Source organism: Cyanistes caeruleus, chromosome 21 (assembly GCF_971803275.1).
Source record: "Cyanistes caeruleus chromosome 21, bCyaCae1.hap1.1, whole genome shotgun sequence".
Lineage (NCBI taxonomy): Eukaryota > Metazoa > Chordata > Aves > Passeriformes > Paridae > Cyanistes > Cyanistes caeruleus.
The window spans coordinates 5,982,274-5,999,991 of NC_141721.1; the positions used below are offsets into that span (position 1 = coordinate 5,982,274).

At 41.0% G+C, this 17,718-nt stretch overlaps 1 protein-coding gene across 50 annotated transcripts in view; it reads left to right on the forward strand.

Moving 5' to 3' along the window:
• Positions 1-17,718, forward strand: part of EFCAB5 (EF-hand calcium binding domain 5) — a 35,973-nt gene that overhangs the window by 11,706 nt on the left and 6,549 nt on the right. For all 50 annotated transcript variants that reach the window (XM_086859489.1, XM_086859453.1, XM_086859454.1 and 47 more), the window contains 8 exons: positions 224-287; positions 2,070-2,140; positions 5,559-5,714; positions 10,418-10,517; positions 11,220-12,056; positions 13,163-13,377; positions 14,563-14,719; positions 16,783-17,072. In XM_086859489.1, the coding sequence (XP_086715615.1) occupies positions 224-287; positions 2,070-2,140; positions 5,559-5,714; positions 10,418-10,517; positions 11,220-12,056; positions 13,163-13,377; positions 14,563-14,719; positions 16,783-17,072 (1,890 nt within the window). The remainder of the gene's footprint in view (positions 1-223; positions 288-2,069; positions 2,141-5,558; positions 5,715-10,417; positions 10,518-11,219; positions 12,057-13,162; positions 13,378-14,562; positions 14,720-16,782; positions 17,073-17,718) is intronic.

Sequence of the window (17,718 nt, forward strand, 5' to 3'; positions counted from 1 at the left end):
ATTTGTGCTAGTGCCATGTGCCCTGGCATGGCAGCAAGGGGCACAAGGATGGGTGGTGGCTCTGCCACCACAGGATCAGGGGACAGGGCATTGTCCACATATCTTACCTGTGTGTTAGACCCATGGCTGGCCCATATTTCTGATTATTCTGGGTGATTTATTTTAAGAATTATCTGCTGTTGTCTGCATGACACAGGCCTTTGACTATTATCTTGATTCATAGGTTCAGAGTGCCATGAGGTTTTTTCCAGATGTCACTGATGTTATTCCTGAAGATATGAGAAAAGGCAAGTTTTCAATGTGTCTTCCTTAGTTTAACTGCTGTGATCTGAATTATGTGAACTGTGAGAAAACAGCAAATGGATTCGATAACAGAGAAAGAATCTCTAAGAGTAGTTACACCAGGATATGAGCCACAAATCTTCAGATAGATTGGAAAGAGACTGAACCACCATGTAATTCATTCATATGCTCTTGAAAAGTATGGAAAAAATGTTTAAAAAATCTTTCAGGGTGATAGAAAGACCAGATACAGACCTTTTCCACTTGCCCTCCTTATTAGCCAGACATTGCCATGTGCTTATTGCTGTTTTTAAGACTCACTGTACCAACCTCCTCCTTTTTCTGTTTGTCTCATGGGAGGTCTTGGAAATACTGGCATACTGGGTGATAAGGAACAAAGGTGGGATCAACAAAATTAAAGTCTGACAGTGTTGTTACCTGTTATGGTTTCAGGGGCATTGCTGAGGTTTACCTAATGCTCCACCCAATAGCTCATCTCATCAAGCCATTCCCTTGGCCAGTCCCAGACATCCAGTGACACACAGCCCAGGGCCTCTGTACCAGAGCACTCAGCTCAAAAGATTTCCATAATTCCTGTCCACTTTATATAGCTTACACTTGACCTCCCCAGATGATGATAATTGAATAGAATCAGGAACACTGAAGTGGCAACACCAGCCTGCTGCCAGCCCTTTACATCAAGAGCCCATAATGATCATCAATGATAACAAATGTGTCTTTGCTGATTTGGGATGATAAAAAGGGCACTCCAGAGAGTGTTTCTGTGGCTGCTGGAGTCACCTCTGCCTGGAGGTTGTCAGCACTGTCTGAATTACAGAATTGTTCCTCTGAGTAATCATCTATTATTGGCAGGACATTGTGTGACTGCCAAACACATCCCCTGTGCTCCTGTTGTGGAGCTGTGGTTCCCCACTGCAAACAGACCTTGGAACATGAGATTGTGAAGGAATTTCCTGCCCAGATATTTGCTCTCTAGATGCTGGGAGTGCTCTCTGTACTATTTCCCTAATAGGCTCCATTTCTTTATTTCACTTAATGGTATTTAATGTACATTAACAGAACACTACACTCTGTTTTATAGTTTAATAAAGATAATGTACAGTTTAGGAACATATTAACCAACAAGAGATAAATGCATTCTATGATGAATTTTCTCATTACTCCTGATATACTTAGAAGAAAGAACAGAAAAAGAATGCCAACAGAAATAGTATGTCTGTTCTCAAAGAACTCATTCAGAAACCTATATAGATGTTTGATGTATCTTCTCAGTTCCATTATAGCAGCACAGAAACTGACCAAAACATACTTTTGAATATGATCATCAGTAAAAATGTTCCCATATTCTTGAGAAAATTACTATGATTTTCAGATTCCTCTCTTCCAAGCAGAATCCATGTCTCCAGAGTTCTAAGGCAGTTTTATCTGTTTGTTAAATCAAAAATAATTTCCTCCCTCACATAATTAGTTGTAAGTACTGTTAAAATCATCACAATTTGCACCAACTTATGTCAAGAATAAATATGATTCCACAGTTCTGAATAGCTAAATGGAGATTCTGAGCAAGAGAAATACAAGAGGATTTAGATGGTTAGATGGTCTCAGTACAGTCAGATAGCTTCAGCTACTGTGGGATAACCTCAAATAAATGTCATCCAACATGGGAAGAAAGTTAATGTAACAGCATAATGTGTGATAATATGTATACAATATGCAAAATCACAACTGTTGCTTTCTAAACCAATATCTCTTCATTTTTTTACCAGCAACCCATGACAGGACGCTGAAAATCTTAAACATGTCGGAAAAAACAGTAAGGCTAAATGAGTTCACAAAGGTGAGAAATTCAATAAGAGCATTTGGTTCAGAATGTGAGGTTTATCACAAAGTGTCAGCATTTCTCTGGGGACAGCCCAGAGGAGTAAGTCAAGGGCTTCCCTTCTCCAGCATCCAGGGTAACTGGCTGTATTTGGACATTTCATATTCCATCTCCATCCTTTGCTCTCACAACACTTTCATTCTGGCTAGCTGTTTTGCTTTCCTCAGAGCTGCAGCCTGTGCTGCTCTTTGGGAAGTTACTCCTGGAGTAGTGGTTTTTAGGACACCCCTCCCTGTCCCTTTCTAGAATGTCAAGAAAGCCCTGAATCAGTTGTGAGTTCAGACTTTGCTCGGCTGCTCACAGGAGGTTTGGTGTCCCACTACCAACTTTAGCCTAGGGTAATTAGTAACATCCTCACAGTATTGCTATTTCTCACTAAGTTCCATTAACCAGGATGAACCACATCATGAAGACCTGGGATGAGAAGTGAACTATCGCTGGTCTGAACCATAAACAAACTGCAACAAGCCTCATAAATATTAATGAAGCATTACCAAATAGTTTTAAACTCAAAAGTTGCCATTGGGAAGCATAAGAAGCATGGGTTTAACTCATCAAAATCATAAATGTACTTGGAAGTTTCACCCCATTACTCTGCTGTTCCTCAAGCTGAAAACAACCAATCTGGTTCAAACTATATTTATTGAAAGCTGTCCAGGCCAAGGCTTTACCAGCAATTTCTACCTGTGACAGAGCTAGATTTTATGGCTGGGTAATTAAACCTGTGAAAAGGAGTGTTTAGAATAGGAATAATGGCAGACCCTCATTGCAGCAGTGCTAGTGTTATAATACTGTTATAATAATTAAAACCAGAGTATAAAGCAGCTGTGCAGAGACTAATTCCAAGCAACCACGTGTGATTTTTTGTGCTTTTTTCCCTCTCAGAAGACTCACATGTTTGGTATTTTGCACAGAGATGCATTTTTATGGTAACTTGTTGAAGGTTTTTTTAAGCATGAAATGAGATATTTTTGAATTTAACCTCAGAATTATTGCATCTAATTACGAAGACTATTGTGGATAATGAGAGCCCAGAGAATTGCTTTTGTTACTGCAATGAAGCATCAGTCCATAACCCCTATGATACATATATATAATCACTGAATGAATTCATGCTCCATTAGCATTAGAAAACTCTTTAAAATATACTTTGTGTACTCTTTATTTTAACTCAATTAAAAATATGACAACAGAGATCAGAAGCACAAAAGACATGGATTGCCAGGCTTTCTGATTTGCCAGGAATGTTCTCTCAGAACATATTCTCCGATGCTTTTTCCAGTCCAGTTTTAATTGAAACAAATGATGAGGCTTTCATCACTTCCCTTGGGAACTGTTTTATCATCAGGACAGGGCTTCTTCTAATTCTCAGCTATAATTTACCTTTGTTCACCCCTTTCCATCATCCACCAAACCCAGAAAGAGATCATCTTCCTCCATGCTGGTCACGGCCCTTTTCTATGTGGAAAGCATTGCTTTTAGTGGACCCTAAAATTAAATAGCACTTTTTTTTCTTCCTTGAATTGAGTGCAGCTTTGTGTTACTTAAAGCCTGTTAGAAAGTAAGTAGAGAGAGACCTCACACATCATTGTTTTTTGTGTTTGGGGTGGTTTTTTTTCCAAAAATGCAGACCAGTGGATGCTGTATTTTTACATGCTTCGTGGCAACCTAGTGGGGTCTTTTATATGAAAAGCATTTAAATCCCAGAGACCAGCCCTTAATAGTTTATTTCACAAGCTTTGTGCTCTCACATACAGAGCTCCCAACAGTCTGGCACAAAGCTATGGACACCAAGGGAAATGCTCATATTACCTTTGCAGGATCAGAACCAGGCTTTAAAGGTTAGATGATTTTCCATGATTGCATATGGCTTCCTCCATTTCTAGTGAGATCAGTAGAACAACAAGAAGAAAAGATCCAATGTTTTTGGTGCTAATGTGTCCACAAACTACACTAAGGTCTCTGGGCATCAAGAAGGAGGCATGCCAGCTTTCTTTGGAGAGGTGTCAAAATCTCTCAGTTAATAACAAATAAATGTATGTTAATTATGTGTACAGTAATTTGCATATCAGCTAAGAAAGGCTTAAGCCTGTGATGGTGCCTCCTGCCCACATGGTGCTTGTAAAGAGTGTCCTGTGAAGCTGTTAGACAGCAGTATTAGTGCATCAAGGTGACATCCAAAATAACAAACTGCTTGTCCAACCTCCTTATCCCAACAGCCACACCTTTAAGGTTCCTCTGTCACAGGGCTCTGGGTTCTAATAACCCCAAGAAGCTGGTGGATACCCATAGCCCTAGATGTGCCACCTTCTCTCCAACTCACATACCGTTTTCATGCTGAAATGAAGGAAAAACCCACATAACATTAGGAGCTCTTCTTTCCTACCAGCCACCCCTCAGGCCATTGCTTTTTTTCTGCTCTTCCTCTCTTTTCCACTTGTCCCATATATTTGTAAATTATGCAATAAAGACATGAATAATAGTAACATATATTAATATTTCAGCTGCCTGTGTGGGATTTCAGCAAGTCCAAGATACTTTAGCACTTATGTCAGGTATCCATACTCTCAAAGTGGGATAATGGGAAACCTTCTGTGCTTTGGAAATTCCTCCTTTTAACTGTATGGGCTCCCTGTTAGTGTGGCTGGCTCCAGAAACCTTCAGTCCAGGCTCTGGGATTGTGGTTTGTTCTGATGGCCATTATTATTTATATCATGCACACCACATTTTTAGAACCATATTACTTTTGCTCATAAAAGCCACATGGCTATAAATCCAAAGTGTTAAAGTGTCTCCAAGGCTGGAACATAAAATCAATCTCAAGTCAGTAGTATTCCCAGTGTCAGAGGACTGGGGTGACAGCAGGCTCATTTTCAAAAGGATCTTCCATTTTTTTATTGTATCCAACTGCTCCTCTAAACACTGAAATTGCAGGCAATGCTCCTTTTGTGGCATTTGAGAGTTGAGTGACTGTCACTCCTGCAGAATGTAATGGCTCAAAATGCCTCCTTGGGAGTGAAGTCAAGAATACTAAATGCTGCAGAAAACCATGAAGAACTTAAAGCCTCCACAAGAAAATCGAGCTTAAGCCACAATTCATAAGAAAGATGTGATCCAGAATCTCTGCTTGAGCTTGGTAAGTGACCTCTGGCCCAGGAAAGGAACTGTTCAGGATACATTTCTGCAGTGCTCCAGGCTTGTTTGGAGAATATTGTTCCTTATGAAGGGGAGAATGAAGTAGACACCAAGTCTGTATTGTGTTGGCAGATTAAATTACAAATTCCTAAATATTTGATTGCATGTAATAGGTTTTTAGGAGTTCAACTAAAGGTGAAAATGCTTGAAGAAAGCTAACCATGCTGCTTTCTCTCCATAGCTTGTCCTTTCCTACATTGAATATGTTTCAAGTGACAAGTTCCAGGAAATCATGGAATATCTCCTCAAGTGTTTTGAGGACTTCCAAGAAGCAACAAAACATGATACAAGGAGGCAAATTTTTACTGACCTCTTCCACATTTGTGATTATCGAAAGGTAGGCAAAGCAGCTCTCAGCCTAATTTCAATGTGGGAGTGCTCCCAGTTTGGTATTTCTCTGGGTCACTGCTTGCATTTTCCTTTTTTCAACTCTAGAGCCTCTCTTTGTGCTTACTCAGCAGTATTTTAGAGAACAATAGCTGCTGCATTGTTGTCAAATTCATAGTTCTTAGATACAGAAACATCCAATAGCCTATTAACTCATGGCTAATTAGAAACGGGATTACCTAAACTGATGACTTGAGACTGAAGTTTGGTGATTCTGGAGAAGAAATTGACCATGGCCTTTAATTCTAAAAAATTACCTGCTTCCACAGCATGTTCAGAATATTTGAGTGCTAATTTATCTATTCAGCCACATTTCAGCAAAGCTAATCTGATGTAGATTCACTTTAACAAATGTGCACATTACTTCAATTATTACATAGATTGCATTAATTTTGTTGCATTACTTTATAGATCTGAAGGGCTTCTATCAATAAATCTCATAGTTAAAATTTAAAATGCAAAATAATCCACCTTTACAGCCTCTCTGAGAACAGTACTGTGAACTTCAGCCACAGTTTATGGACAGGAAATTAAAATACAGTAAGTCAGTTACGGAGCTGGAAATGAAACTCAAAAGCCATAATGTGAGTTTCAGCAGCTTTAAACTCTATCTATCATCCTCTCAGTACACCTGCATCTCCATTAAAAAGCAAACAAAAAAAGTGCTAGACTCATTAGAAAACTAGTAAATAGTAGGAACTAAAAAATCAATGGCATAAACTATTGCTAAAATGTTGGCCTTTATCCAAAAAGTGTGGTACTTGTTATGAGTACCCTCAGTTTGGCAGTTGCTGGCTACTACAGAGCAAGCAGTTGCCCTACTCTTAGTTTTCTCCCCTACATAAATTTTATATTCCACCCAGCACTCCTCCAGCTATGCTTGCAGTGCCTACCCAGAGTGAACTGTGCTCTACAATGTCATGCTAATAATGTCATTACCGCCAAGAGAAAGGAATTACAGGGCTCGTTTCAACACCAATAGTGTGTTTTAGAGAATAGCAGGCAAGCCGCTGTTTCAGGGGTGAGGGAGGAAATGTGTCTGCTTCCCAGCTAGGAGACATTTCACTTTCCTATGGCTCTGTCAAGAAGGGCTGTGACGGATCCTCCTGGCTACAGGAATATACAAACCCAAGTCCTGTCTTTGCCATGGATTTCCAAAGGATCCCTTCTTTCCTTTCATGTTTTAAAGTGACTTTCTTGCTATTATTTCTGTGGCAGTAATCACCATCTCCATGCTGCTAATCTCACTGGAATCTCAGAGGCAAAGAGCCAAAAATACTAACACAACAGAAGTGAGCAGCTATCAGCAATGATGCCAGTGCTGTGAAAAAGAACCTGATCAGAGCACAGACTTGTGGTTTCCAGGCTCCTTCCCTGACCTGCAAACTGAGTTCACTAAAGTGTCGTGTGGGCCACGAAGCTCTTTTAAACATGGCCTGGTTTCTTTTGTAAAGTTCTACTGTACCCACAGGGGAGATAAAAATGCAAAATAACCCAAAGACTTCTACCACTTGAATGTGATCCATTACCTGTAGAGCTCATTCTGCAAAGCACAGCAAAGCAGTTGTTTCAGTTCCTAATTTCCATTTGTTTGGTAGCAGGCAGTTATTCCAGTCTGCATGGTGAGTATGGCTGGCTGCCTCAATGAGCTGCAATTAGGAGCAGGGAGCTGAGAAAGCAGTGTTTAAATTACAGTCAAATTAGAAGGTATCCACATGATCATTATTATGATTTCAAATGCATGCATCCAGAAGGATGGCAGCTCAGCAAGGACAGCCTGGACTATCCAGTGCAGCAGAAACTTCCCAAGACAATCCCAGAAGACAGTTGGATCAGTGCTATAATACCTCAAAAGGCAATGGCTCTGTGAAATTTTAGCTTATTTTCTCTGTGCTCACTTGTATCAGTTTCTTTTATAACTATGCATTCATTTCCAGGGATGTTTTAAACATGGGATTTTAAAATTAAATTTAATTGAGTCAGAGATTAGTTTTCAAGCTAATGAAGTTTGAGACAGTCCTGATTATCTTTCTTGTGGTACAGCAACAACAAAGTCTGCTTTCTCATGACCTTTTCTTAGTGTCTGTTCTTCCCTCTTGCTCACTGACAAGCTCATTGTAGGGTTCAGGATACACACATCACATTTCCAGAAAAACAATCAAGTGGTTAAACACTGACCTATCCCTGATTAAATGGCAAGTCTGGTTTAGTCTGTGTTGTCAAAGGAATTACTCATAGGTCACAGAACATTGCTGAAAACAGCTGAGAATCATCACCTGCCAATATCTAGGTGACAAAAAAATTAGGTCAACGTGTTTCAACTCCCTGGGCATTAAAGCTGCCCTGAGTTTTAGGCAGCTGTACAAACACAGATGATTTTCTGTTGTGGAGAGGAGAGGCTGTACCTGTCCTGCTCACCAGGTGCAGCACGAAGGGGAGGCGGGCAGGAATCTGTCATCAGCCTCCTTAGTCACACACCAAGCGGAAAGAAAAGGCACTTTTCTTCTAAATTTAAGAACTAGGAAAAATAGCAGAGCTGGGGAGAGAAGTTGGAAATGGTTTCTTGCTGTAGTGCTCCTCTCTTCTATAGATGGCTGTACTGTGACATGTTCTTCCCAGGGTAAGTTGTAAGGAAAAGTGTCCTGAAATAACAGGAACCCCTGCTAAAATGGCAAATCTGTGTAAAGTGGGAATGTTTTAATAAGTAAATAAACCCCCAGTAATATTTGACAATTTCAGCTATTTTATCAATTTTTATATATTTACCTATTTTTATATATTTACTTATATTTATATAAAAATAAAACTATTAGATCCAAATAACAAAAAACTCTTCAAGAATCTGAGTTATCTAAATCCTCTAATTACATTATTTTAATATGACAAAAAAGGAACCGAATCCCAAAGCAACACCCTTATTTTCTTTTTAATAATACTTCATTCATCTATTCCCATTTCAATGAAGTAAAATTATGCATTAGCACTGCAAAGTTCAGGGCAACCAGCAGATGATTGTGACAAGTAACAGCTGAGGAAATTTGAATGAGAAATTAAGTGTGTGTAATGGAAATACTGAATGGAGGATCCAAATATTCCACAGTGATCTGGGAGCACCTTCAAAAACGTTGTGTGTTTGTGCATCTCCTAAAAGGATCAGAGCACGATCTGATATATTCAACTGAAAGACAAATAACAAGAAGAAATGTTTGCACAGGGCTGTGCAAGGTATCTGTATGTTAATGTCAGAAGATACTGGGAATCAGGACCTACATCTCGTAAGTTTAGAGGCAGAATTTTGTGATGACATATGTTGTTCCAAACCCATCCGTATCTGAAATTCAACCCTGGTTTCCAGCATTTTTTTTTACCAGCAGGAATTAAATTCCAGAGTCTGAAGCACTAAAATTGGACCAGATGGCTTCTTATGTTTCAGTTCTGGTCCTTTCTGCAGAACTGGCAAAACCCCTTCCCTGTAGAGGAAGGTGCTGCAGTACCAGCAAATGTGATGTGTTCACTTAGTTCCAACATTAACTTCACCAGTATGTGAGATGTGTATCTCTGGGTTGTTTCCAAATCCTCTGTTTTTTACTATTGGTGCCAATAATTACAGTTTCAGGTTATAAACAATGCAGTCATCTTGAGCTAATTTCCAGAAAAGAGCAGCAAAGTTCTTCCTTTATTTCTTTAGTCTAAGGGCAGACAAAGTTCACAAGGAATTAAAAGCCTGGTGAATTTTACATTTTGAAGGTTTTAAACTAAGAAAAAAATGTGAAAAGGAAATCAATAATTCAGATGGAAAGCTACTCACTACAAATGATGAACTTAAGTAAATCTGTTTTCTAATTAACTACTTTATTTCACTAATGGGAGGGAGATTACAAAGGTGGTGTTTAAATAATGACAACAGGAATACATCATAAAATGGAAAACTTGCAATCGTTTAGGTTTGCTTTACTTTTTAAACCCCACAATTTCCTGATTGGAAATGACCCATTGCATTACCTTTTCCTGGGTTTATCCTCTGTGTACATTCACGCTGAGCAACAAGGATTTAATAAACTCTACACCTTCCTCTGCACTAGAACTGCTGATACCTCTCTCACCTCTGTGGTCAAATGTCTATGAATTTTTAAAGGAAATTAGGGAAGTTGTCATAATAGCTCAGATTTTTGGACTAATTATGTTTCCAGGCCAATACATCACACTTCAAAGGAGATGGCGGGGCACAAAACCAAACTACAATGTGCAGTCACTAAGGTAACACAGCACAATCCATAATACATGAAAATTCTTCCATGGTACTGTCAGGCAATCAATATCTGTCCTGAGAGTATGAAATGTTGAAGCTTTGATCTTCACACGAAAAACTCCTTTGGCAGAACAGTTACAATTATCTCACTGTAATTTGTCAAGGACATAGAAGAGGAAGAGCCTGCAAAGTAATATGTGTGGGGAGTTACAGCTCAGCCCAGAAGAAATTTTTGCCTCTGTGAAATAAATTAACTTCTTTGAAATTTGTAGTGATGTTCTGGTAATGGATAATTACCAGTCACAGGTAATTCTTGGCTAATGGTGCCTTTGTAGTGCTACAGATGTTGATGTAAGTCACAAGAACCACAGGAAAAACCCAATAATTGTAATTTTTTTGTCTAGGTTGGTGCCTTGGATAGACAAAAAATACTGGCCCTACTAAGAGACTTCTACGACAGAAGCCCTGTGACTGATGAGGGGGAATTTTGGAACCCCAGAGAATGTAAGCACATGGGATGTTTCAGTTGTGGTTAAAACACTGGGACTCCACACAAGGCTTGATGGTTCAGATACGTTTTATACGTGTTACCAGAAATGAACAGAGCCCAAAATAAAGGACCCAAATGAGTGCTGTGACCTATACACCAGAATTTGCAAGCATATTTTGCAAAATGTGATGCAATATTCCGAAATGCTTTGGCATCCATAAGTTTTCCTTGCTACAAAATTTTGAAGTACTTTTTGGGAAGTAGAATTTTTCTGAAACAATTGTTCTTTCTTACTGGGCATATTAGAAGTTAATTTTTTGTTTGCACTAAAATACCTCCAGAAAGAAAAAGAAAAAATGCAGGGAATCGTCTGCATGAAAGTAAAATATTTTAAATATATTGGACATTAATTAATTGCTGAGATCAAATGCAAGGCGAATCTTTCCTTCTTTCCTTCTTAGTGTAGAGAATGATGAAATATTTTTTTAAAAGGAAAAGTAGTGTCATGTCTAATACATAGCCAGAAGTGCAGAGCTCTGCAGGCAAAGACACTATGCTGAAGTCATGTGTTCCTGAGATGTGTCTTTGCAGAAGACACTTTCTGGTAGTTTGTATTTCCTTGGCATTACCCTTTTTGTTTAAATTTTCTAATGCAATAATAGAGAACATAAAACCAGTGCAAACTATCAGCTTACGCATATTTTTTTCTGTTTTAGGGCCAATAATTGAGCTGCAAGATATTAATCTTATGGATTTCTGGGGAAGCCTTGGTGACCAGGAGGTTTGTGAGGAACTCAGTGAAAATTTGGTCTTGTCTCAAACAGAAATTTCTGAGGGAGAGATTTTAGGAAATGAACCTGTAGATGATGATAGCCAAGGGACTGACAGAATGAGCAGCAGTGTTGCAGAGGGAGTTGTTGAAGAAATGGGCACAAGCGAAGCTGAAACTGGAGGAATTTCCAAGGAGGAAAATGAAGGAGCAGAGCCAAGTGGTGCTGAAGAGAGCAAGCAAGGCGAGGATGCTGTGTCAGCAGTGGAAAGCACTGGCCTTGAAGCTACTGATTTGGATGGAGATACCATCCACAGTGAGAAATCCTGTGAGGACACCGAATCCCATGAAGATACAAAAACTGAGAGGGAAGCTGAGCCTGGAACAGTAGACGGACAGGATGAAGCTCTCCCAGAATCAGCCTCTGCTGGGAGCATTGTCACTACAGATGGAGAACCTGGATCTGGAAAACCAGAGGAATCCATACTGGGCAGAGAGCCTGAGATGGAAACAAAACCAGAAGGAGATTGTACCTCAGCCAGAGAACCTGGATCAGAAGAGCAAGTTAGTCAAGAGGACAGTGGAGTTACAGAGACAGCACCTGAAGCTACAACCACGGCCTCAGGAGACAGAGCCATGATGGACACAGATGTCACCGATTCCCAACAGGACGCTCCAGCTGCAGAGGCTGTGGAAGAAACACCTGCAAGCAATGAGAGCCAGTCTGACCAACAGCCAACCTCAGAGACAAGACTGCAGGATGAGGAGCTCTTGCATGGCCAGGGTAAAGTGTTTTTCTTTTTTCTGACAGACCTGAATAATTTTCAGTGTATATATTTGGACTGGTTTAACTACAGGACGTTTTAAATCCATTTCAAAACCATGTGAGTAATTTCTGAGTAGAGAAGACCATAAGCATTGCCATCTCAGCATGGTGTTTTCTGCTAAGGTTTCAGAGCTTATTCCTCTCATAGGATGGCAGGTGAGTCACTTTGCTGGTGACCTGTATTCAAGGTGCTGAGCAGACATTTTAATTCAAGCAGGGACTTTGTGAAGCAGCAGCATTTTTATAATAAGGAGAAACTTTATGTTCTGTTTCACTCTGTAATATTACTATAGCAAGACAGGAACCTGAGCACATTAAATCTAGAAATTACTTAAATAACTTTTAGACTGTGACTGCCTATAGGGAGATGTGCTATGAGATCATCTAGCAGGAGCCTTTTATTTTAATCTCTCACTGTGTTTTCAAAGGATGATCCTACTTCATTGTCTACAAAGGCCTTTGTTCTAGGAAGGCTGTGATCAGACAACTGTGTTTCAAAGAGGCATTTTCTTAAACATCCTAGAAGGGCCAACCTCCTTGCTAGCACTCTGTGAACACTCTTACGTCTCACGGTTTAGAACCCTACAAGAACTGGGTCTACATCGTCTGAGTAATCCAGCGACAGATGTATTATGTCAAGGGTTGTAAAGCTGATGGTACAGCCCCCTGGTACCTACAGCTTTCTGTGGTAACTTCCAGTGCACAGCACTACCCTGTCCTTCAGTCAGTCCTTGGATGTGCATCCTTTTTGTCTGGGACAGCAGTCCCTCAATGAGGTCTTTGTCTCAGACAGCCCCCTGCTGAGTAACAGCAATTCCAGCTCACCTGTAGTCAGGGTTTGACCTGGCTGGAGGATGGCATCCATGCCAGACTGGATCTGCAGAGCTACTATTAGAACAGTATAAGCAGATTAAGCCCTTTACTCAGCATGGAGTCAGTCTGTATTCAGCCGTAATTTCCCTGGATAGGAAGTGCAGGATTGAGGGCTGTGTTGATAGCTGCCACGTGTTGGCTTTAGGGCAGCATTTGGCTTCTTGTGACACATTGTGCTTTCTGTCTTTCAGACTCAGGTCCCAGTGTGGCAGAGATTCAGAACTCTAAGGATTCTTGTACTAAGAGTTCCTTTGCTGCAAGCTGCCTCACCCTGCCACAGTTTGTACAGCTCATGGACAATTTCGTTGGTGAAGACATTCCTCTGCCTACTGTGAAGAGGCTCGCTGCATTTATCAAAGGAGAATACAAACAGACAAAAGAGGAAAAAATGAAACAACTAGAAAAAGTAAATATTGATAAGTTTTGCTGATCCCATGTCCAAACAAAAACCAAGCAAATGCCCACAGACACTTAACAAAGTCAACTGTTAATCTGATGCTGGCAGAGCTCTCCACTTGCAGCCTCGCATCCTCTGTTCCTTCATGAGACCTTTTACCCCTTTGTTTTCATACAGATGCTCCCTCCCTAGCCCTCAGCTCTGGAAGTGATGACAGACTCATCCTGTAAGAGGTTGTCTGTCTGTCCTAGAGCCGGAGTCAGTGAGACAAGAGTTGATATTTAATTGTGAAAGAGCCCAAAACATTCCATTCTGCTTATTCACCTTTATAATAGCCAAGAACCTGATCTCTGACCTACTGCACTGGCATGTACATAGGAGGCTGTGGATGTTTGAGTTTGCTATGTGCATGGTTGGATGTGAATGTCCATGAGTTTCTTTGCATTTAAGTTACAAGGTGTTCTTGCCATGTGTTGGAAAAAAAAATATTCCCCTTCCTCATGCCCAGCATCAGGGTGCCTCATATCACTTCAGGTCTGTTTTGTGGTGCATTTCTCTAGCTGTGTTTTCTTTTCTGTTTTCCCTCTGTGCTGCTGACCTAATTTGAATGAGATATTGGATCTGACGTCCATAGTCTTCACTGAACACAGCACACACTGCCAGTAGTTTGGCCTTTGAGAGAGTTCTGCTTCAGCCATTTATCCCTCTGTGCTGGGTTTAGTGGCCAAATAGTAATATGTATTTGCTTGGAGCCCACACACTTCAGGGCAGCAGCAGCAAAATAACTGTACAGAAAAATGAACTGTCACATCCCAGGGTGTCACAGACAAGGCTGTGGTTAGCTCTTGCTGGGGAGACATTTGTGTTCTGGGAAACTTGCACTTACATGAGCTGACCTCATCTTAAATCCTGCACCTTCTTCATTTGTCCACTGTGAAATAACTCTCTGCAGTGCTGGTCCTGCCTGGTAAATTGAACTGTCACCTGGGTTTAGTGTTTCTAAGTTATCTCCCAGGCTTAGTGATTCATCTCCAGGCCTGAGCCATGTATGTACAGATTTGGCCTGGACCATAGGAATGATGTGATTGGTTCAACCATGCAGAGTGTGTCCACACTTGTGTAGTATCCTCATCTGTGTAGTGTCCAGCATCGATGTCCAGGAGTTACCAAACACCAACTGTTCCTCTGTTGCAGGCTCACCACATGGCCCACATGGCCCAAAGGAAACAGCTTTTGGAGGCACTTTTTGAAAAGTGGGACAGCAATGCATGTGGGTCTCTGGACCTGGAAGAGGTGGTTGCTGTTCTGAGCACATTCCAGGGAGACGTGGGAAAAGAGGCCTTGATGAAAGGTAAGGAATAATCTCTGCTCTGTGAGAACAAGGAGGCCTTCAACCATTCACAGTGACAGGGTCAATGAAGTTGTTGCAAGCACCAGTTTGGTTCTGCAAGTAGTCATAAGCAGTATGAGGTATAAAATGGAAAGGAACCCAGTTACCCAGGCCTATTTGTTAATGCATTGCTCCATTCCTTTCTCCTGTGCAAAATTCCCAGATAGAGAAGTAGCCCAATGTTTTAATGACACTGGGATGAGTTTAAAAACTATTTCAGCAGTAACATGCAATGTATACATGTGATATGGCAGTGAAAAAACACACATACAACCTGAAGACATGTTTGCACTTTTAGTCCAGTCCATCTGTGTTATCTAGCTATTTTTAATAGATACATTTTACTCCGCTTCCAGCAGGAATGTACCTCACAGGAGAGAACAGCTTTTCTTATGGAACTCAAATAGCCTGAAGTTATCCACACTGTCGCACAGCTCTCATGAATTACAGAGCAGCTTCGAGTATCACTTCTCTGTTGGTTATTTCACTGCATAAGCTTAGCAAATTTGGTCCTGATAGGAAAGACTCGGGTCCAGCAGAAGTGCTGCAGGTTCACCTGAACCTGTCTGACAGCCTCATACATATTAACATGTGGGCATAAAGTGCTCTGAAACACTGTATTAGCAATTAAGAACATGTCTGCATACGTGCTTGGGTGGAAAGGACTGGTTTTTTCATCTCCCTGCTTGTCTTCATGTGGCTTGTTCTGCTGCAAATCACTAAAAATGGCTCACTGTGGAAACCACCAAAATCTCTTTATCCTTTAGCTTACTGGAGGCAGCTGGTGAGGTGGGGAGCACACCAGCATGTCACAGTTAATCATCTCCAGGCTGTCCAGCCAGGAGAAACTGGCAGCTCACTTCTCTCTTGTATTCAAAGCATGCCAGAACATACCATGGAAATATGGAAGGACACAGTCCCTTCCATGAAGGGCTCATAAACTAAAGGACAAATAAACAGAAATGGAGCATAGCAAAATCAATACCACCTACCAGAGACATGAACTATTTCTAGCAGCCTCAACCTAATCTCTCAAGGATGTGGAACAAGCAGGTTTTTGGGAAGGGTTCACAGACATTGCACTTCTCCTAAATGGAAACAGAGAGTAAAAAGTGAGTAGAATTATTTGATTGTCCTTGCAAGTAAAAAGTGTAACATTAGATATAAAGGGGAAAATAATTCATTATGCTGTGGCTGAGTAGTGAAGGAAGTGATCATACCACATGCAACTTCATGTGTATTTTTTCTGCATCCCTTTCTTCAAAGTGAGGAGAAAGCAGAGGTAAAAGTCCAAACATTTTATATTATCAAAAGCTTCTCCATCCCAGTTCTATCAGAAAATCAGAAATTAAATTAGAATACTGAACTTCCTTATATGATGGGCTGGATAAGACAGCATTAAGCATCATGGCCCCACCATGACTGGGGCCAAATTAGTACTTGCTAATTCTTCAGCTAAAATCTGTGGTCATGATGATAAGATGGTTTGGATAGGAAGGCACCTGTAAAGATCATCTAGTCCAACACCCTGCCATGAGCAGGGACATCTTCGGGTCCAGCAGGATTTGAGAACGGGATGCAGAAAAAATGATGGAAACATCAGTCACACAGGCGCCGTGAACCAGAGGCTGCGGGAGCCAGGCAGCGCCTGCACGTTCCTCAGGCTGGGCAAGAGCACCCCCGTGAGCCCAGAGCCGGGGCTGGGCACAGCCTGCGCCGCGCTGGGACAGCTCTGACAGACCGGCTGCAGAGTTCAGCAGCACCAGGGGAGACACCAGGGCTGTGCGGGATTCTTGCTCATAGGAGGGAAGCAGGCATCTAGAGAAAAGGATGCGTCCAGTCTGGAAACTGGAGACTACCTGCCAGTGTGACCACTTCCACGTAGGAAAGATAGCTGAAAGAAACCTAGAAGGATGGGCTGAATGGACTCCAACCCAAACCCTGTTTAGGTCTTGATTTGTATTTTGAAAAACTGATTAATCAACTAGATTTTTCCCTGTCTTATTTTCTATTTTCTCTACTAGCAAAGGAACAGCTTTGCTCCCAATACCCACAGCTCAGTAGAGTGGGGAAGCTATCCCCAAAGGCATTCCAGACTCTCCTTGAGTTAATTGCTTCCAAGTTCACTGGCAATGAGGATGAAACTATTGATAACTTGGTGAGATTCCTGACCACAAGTGTGGAACAAAGTCACACCAAGAGCTTGCAAAGCTCAGCCAGGAGGAAATGGCTGCAGGATATCCAGCAAGCGGCTGAGACCAGCGGAACAAGCATGGAACCAGTGTACAAAGCAGTGATTAAGGCTCTGACCCAGGTAGGCATCCTTGCTCTGCTGAAAGAATCTCATGGATAATTTTGTCTCGCTTATGGAAGAGCTGACTCAGGTCAGAAATCCATATTCATAGTTTTGGAGCTTCTGCAATGAAACACACCAGAGTCAGTTTGGGACAAAGATGCTTAATTTGTAGTGAAAATATTTTCATTTTTAATTTACAGCTGCAACTTTAGCTGGTTTTCCTCACCATTAAAGTCCTCCTCAAAGTCAAACTTCTCTCAGTGTAGCTGAAGTGTTCTTGCAGTATTGCCTAGGTTTGTAAATGTGGCAACTCTGGCACTTGTTTTTTTCTTAAAGGAATCTCCTATTGGAAAAGAAATCCATATGGCTTTTTCTTAGGCACAGATTATAATTAGGGATTCTTTTTCTATTTACTCCTCCCCATTAGCACCAGGAAAGAGGAAATCAGTTTCCCTTTCCAATCAAAATACCAAGTGTTTGTGCTTGTCACAGAGTGCACTGGGCAGACACAGCCACAGCAGAGACACAGCCACGTCATGGGGTTGATAACACACAAACTCAGTGACCCAGAGCAGCATCTCAGCAAAAATTAAACAAATGCTAAGTCCATTAAATAAGTGACAGTGGCTAATGTACAGACTGTAATGGGGAACATTTTGTTGCT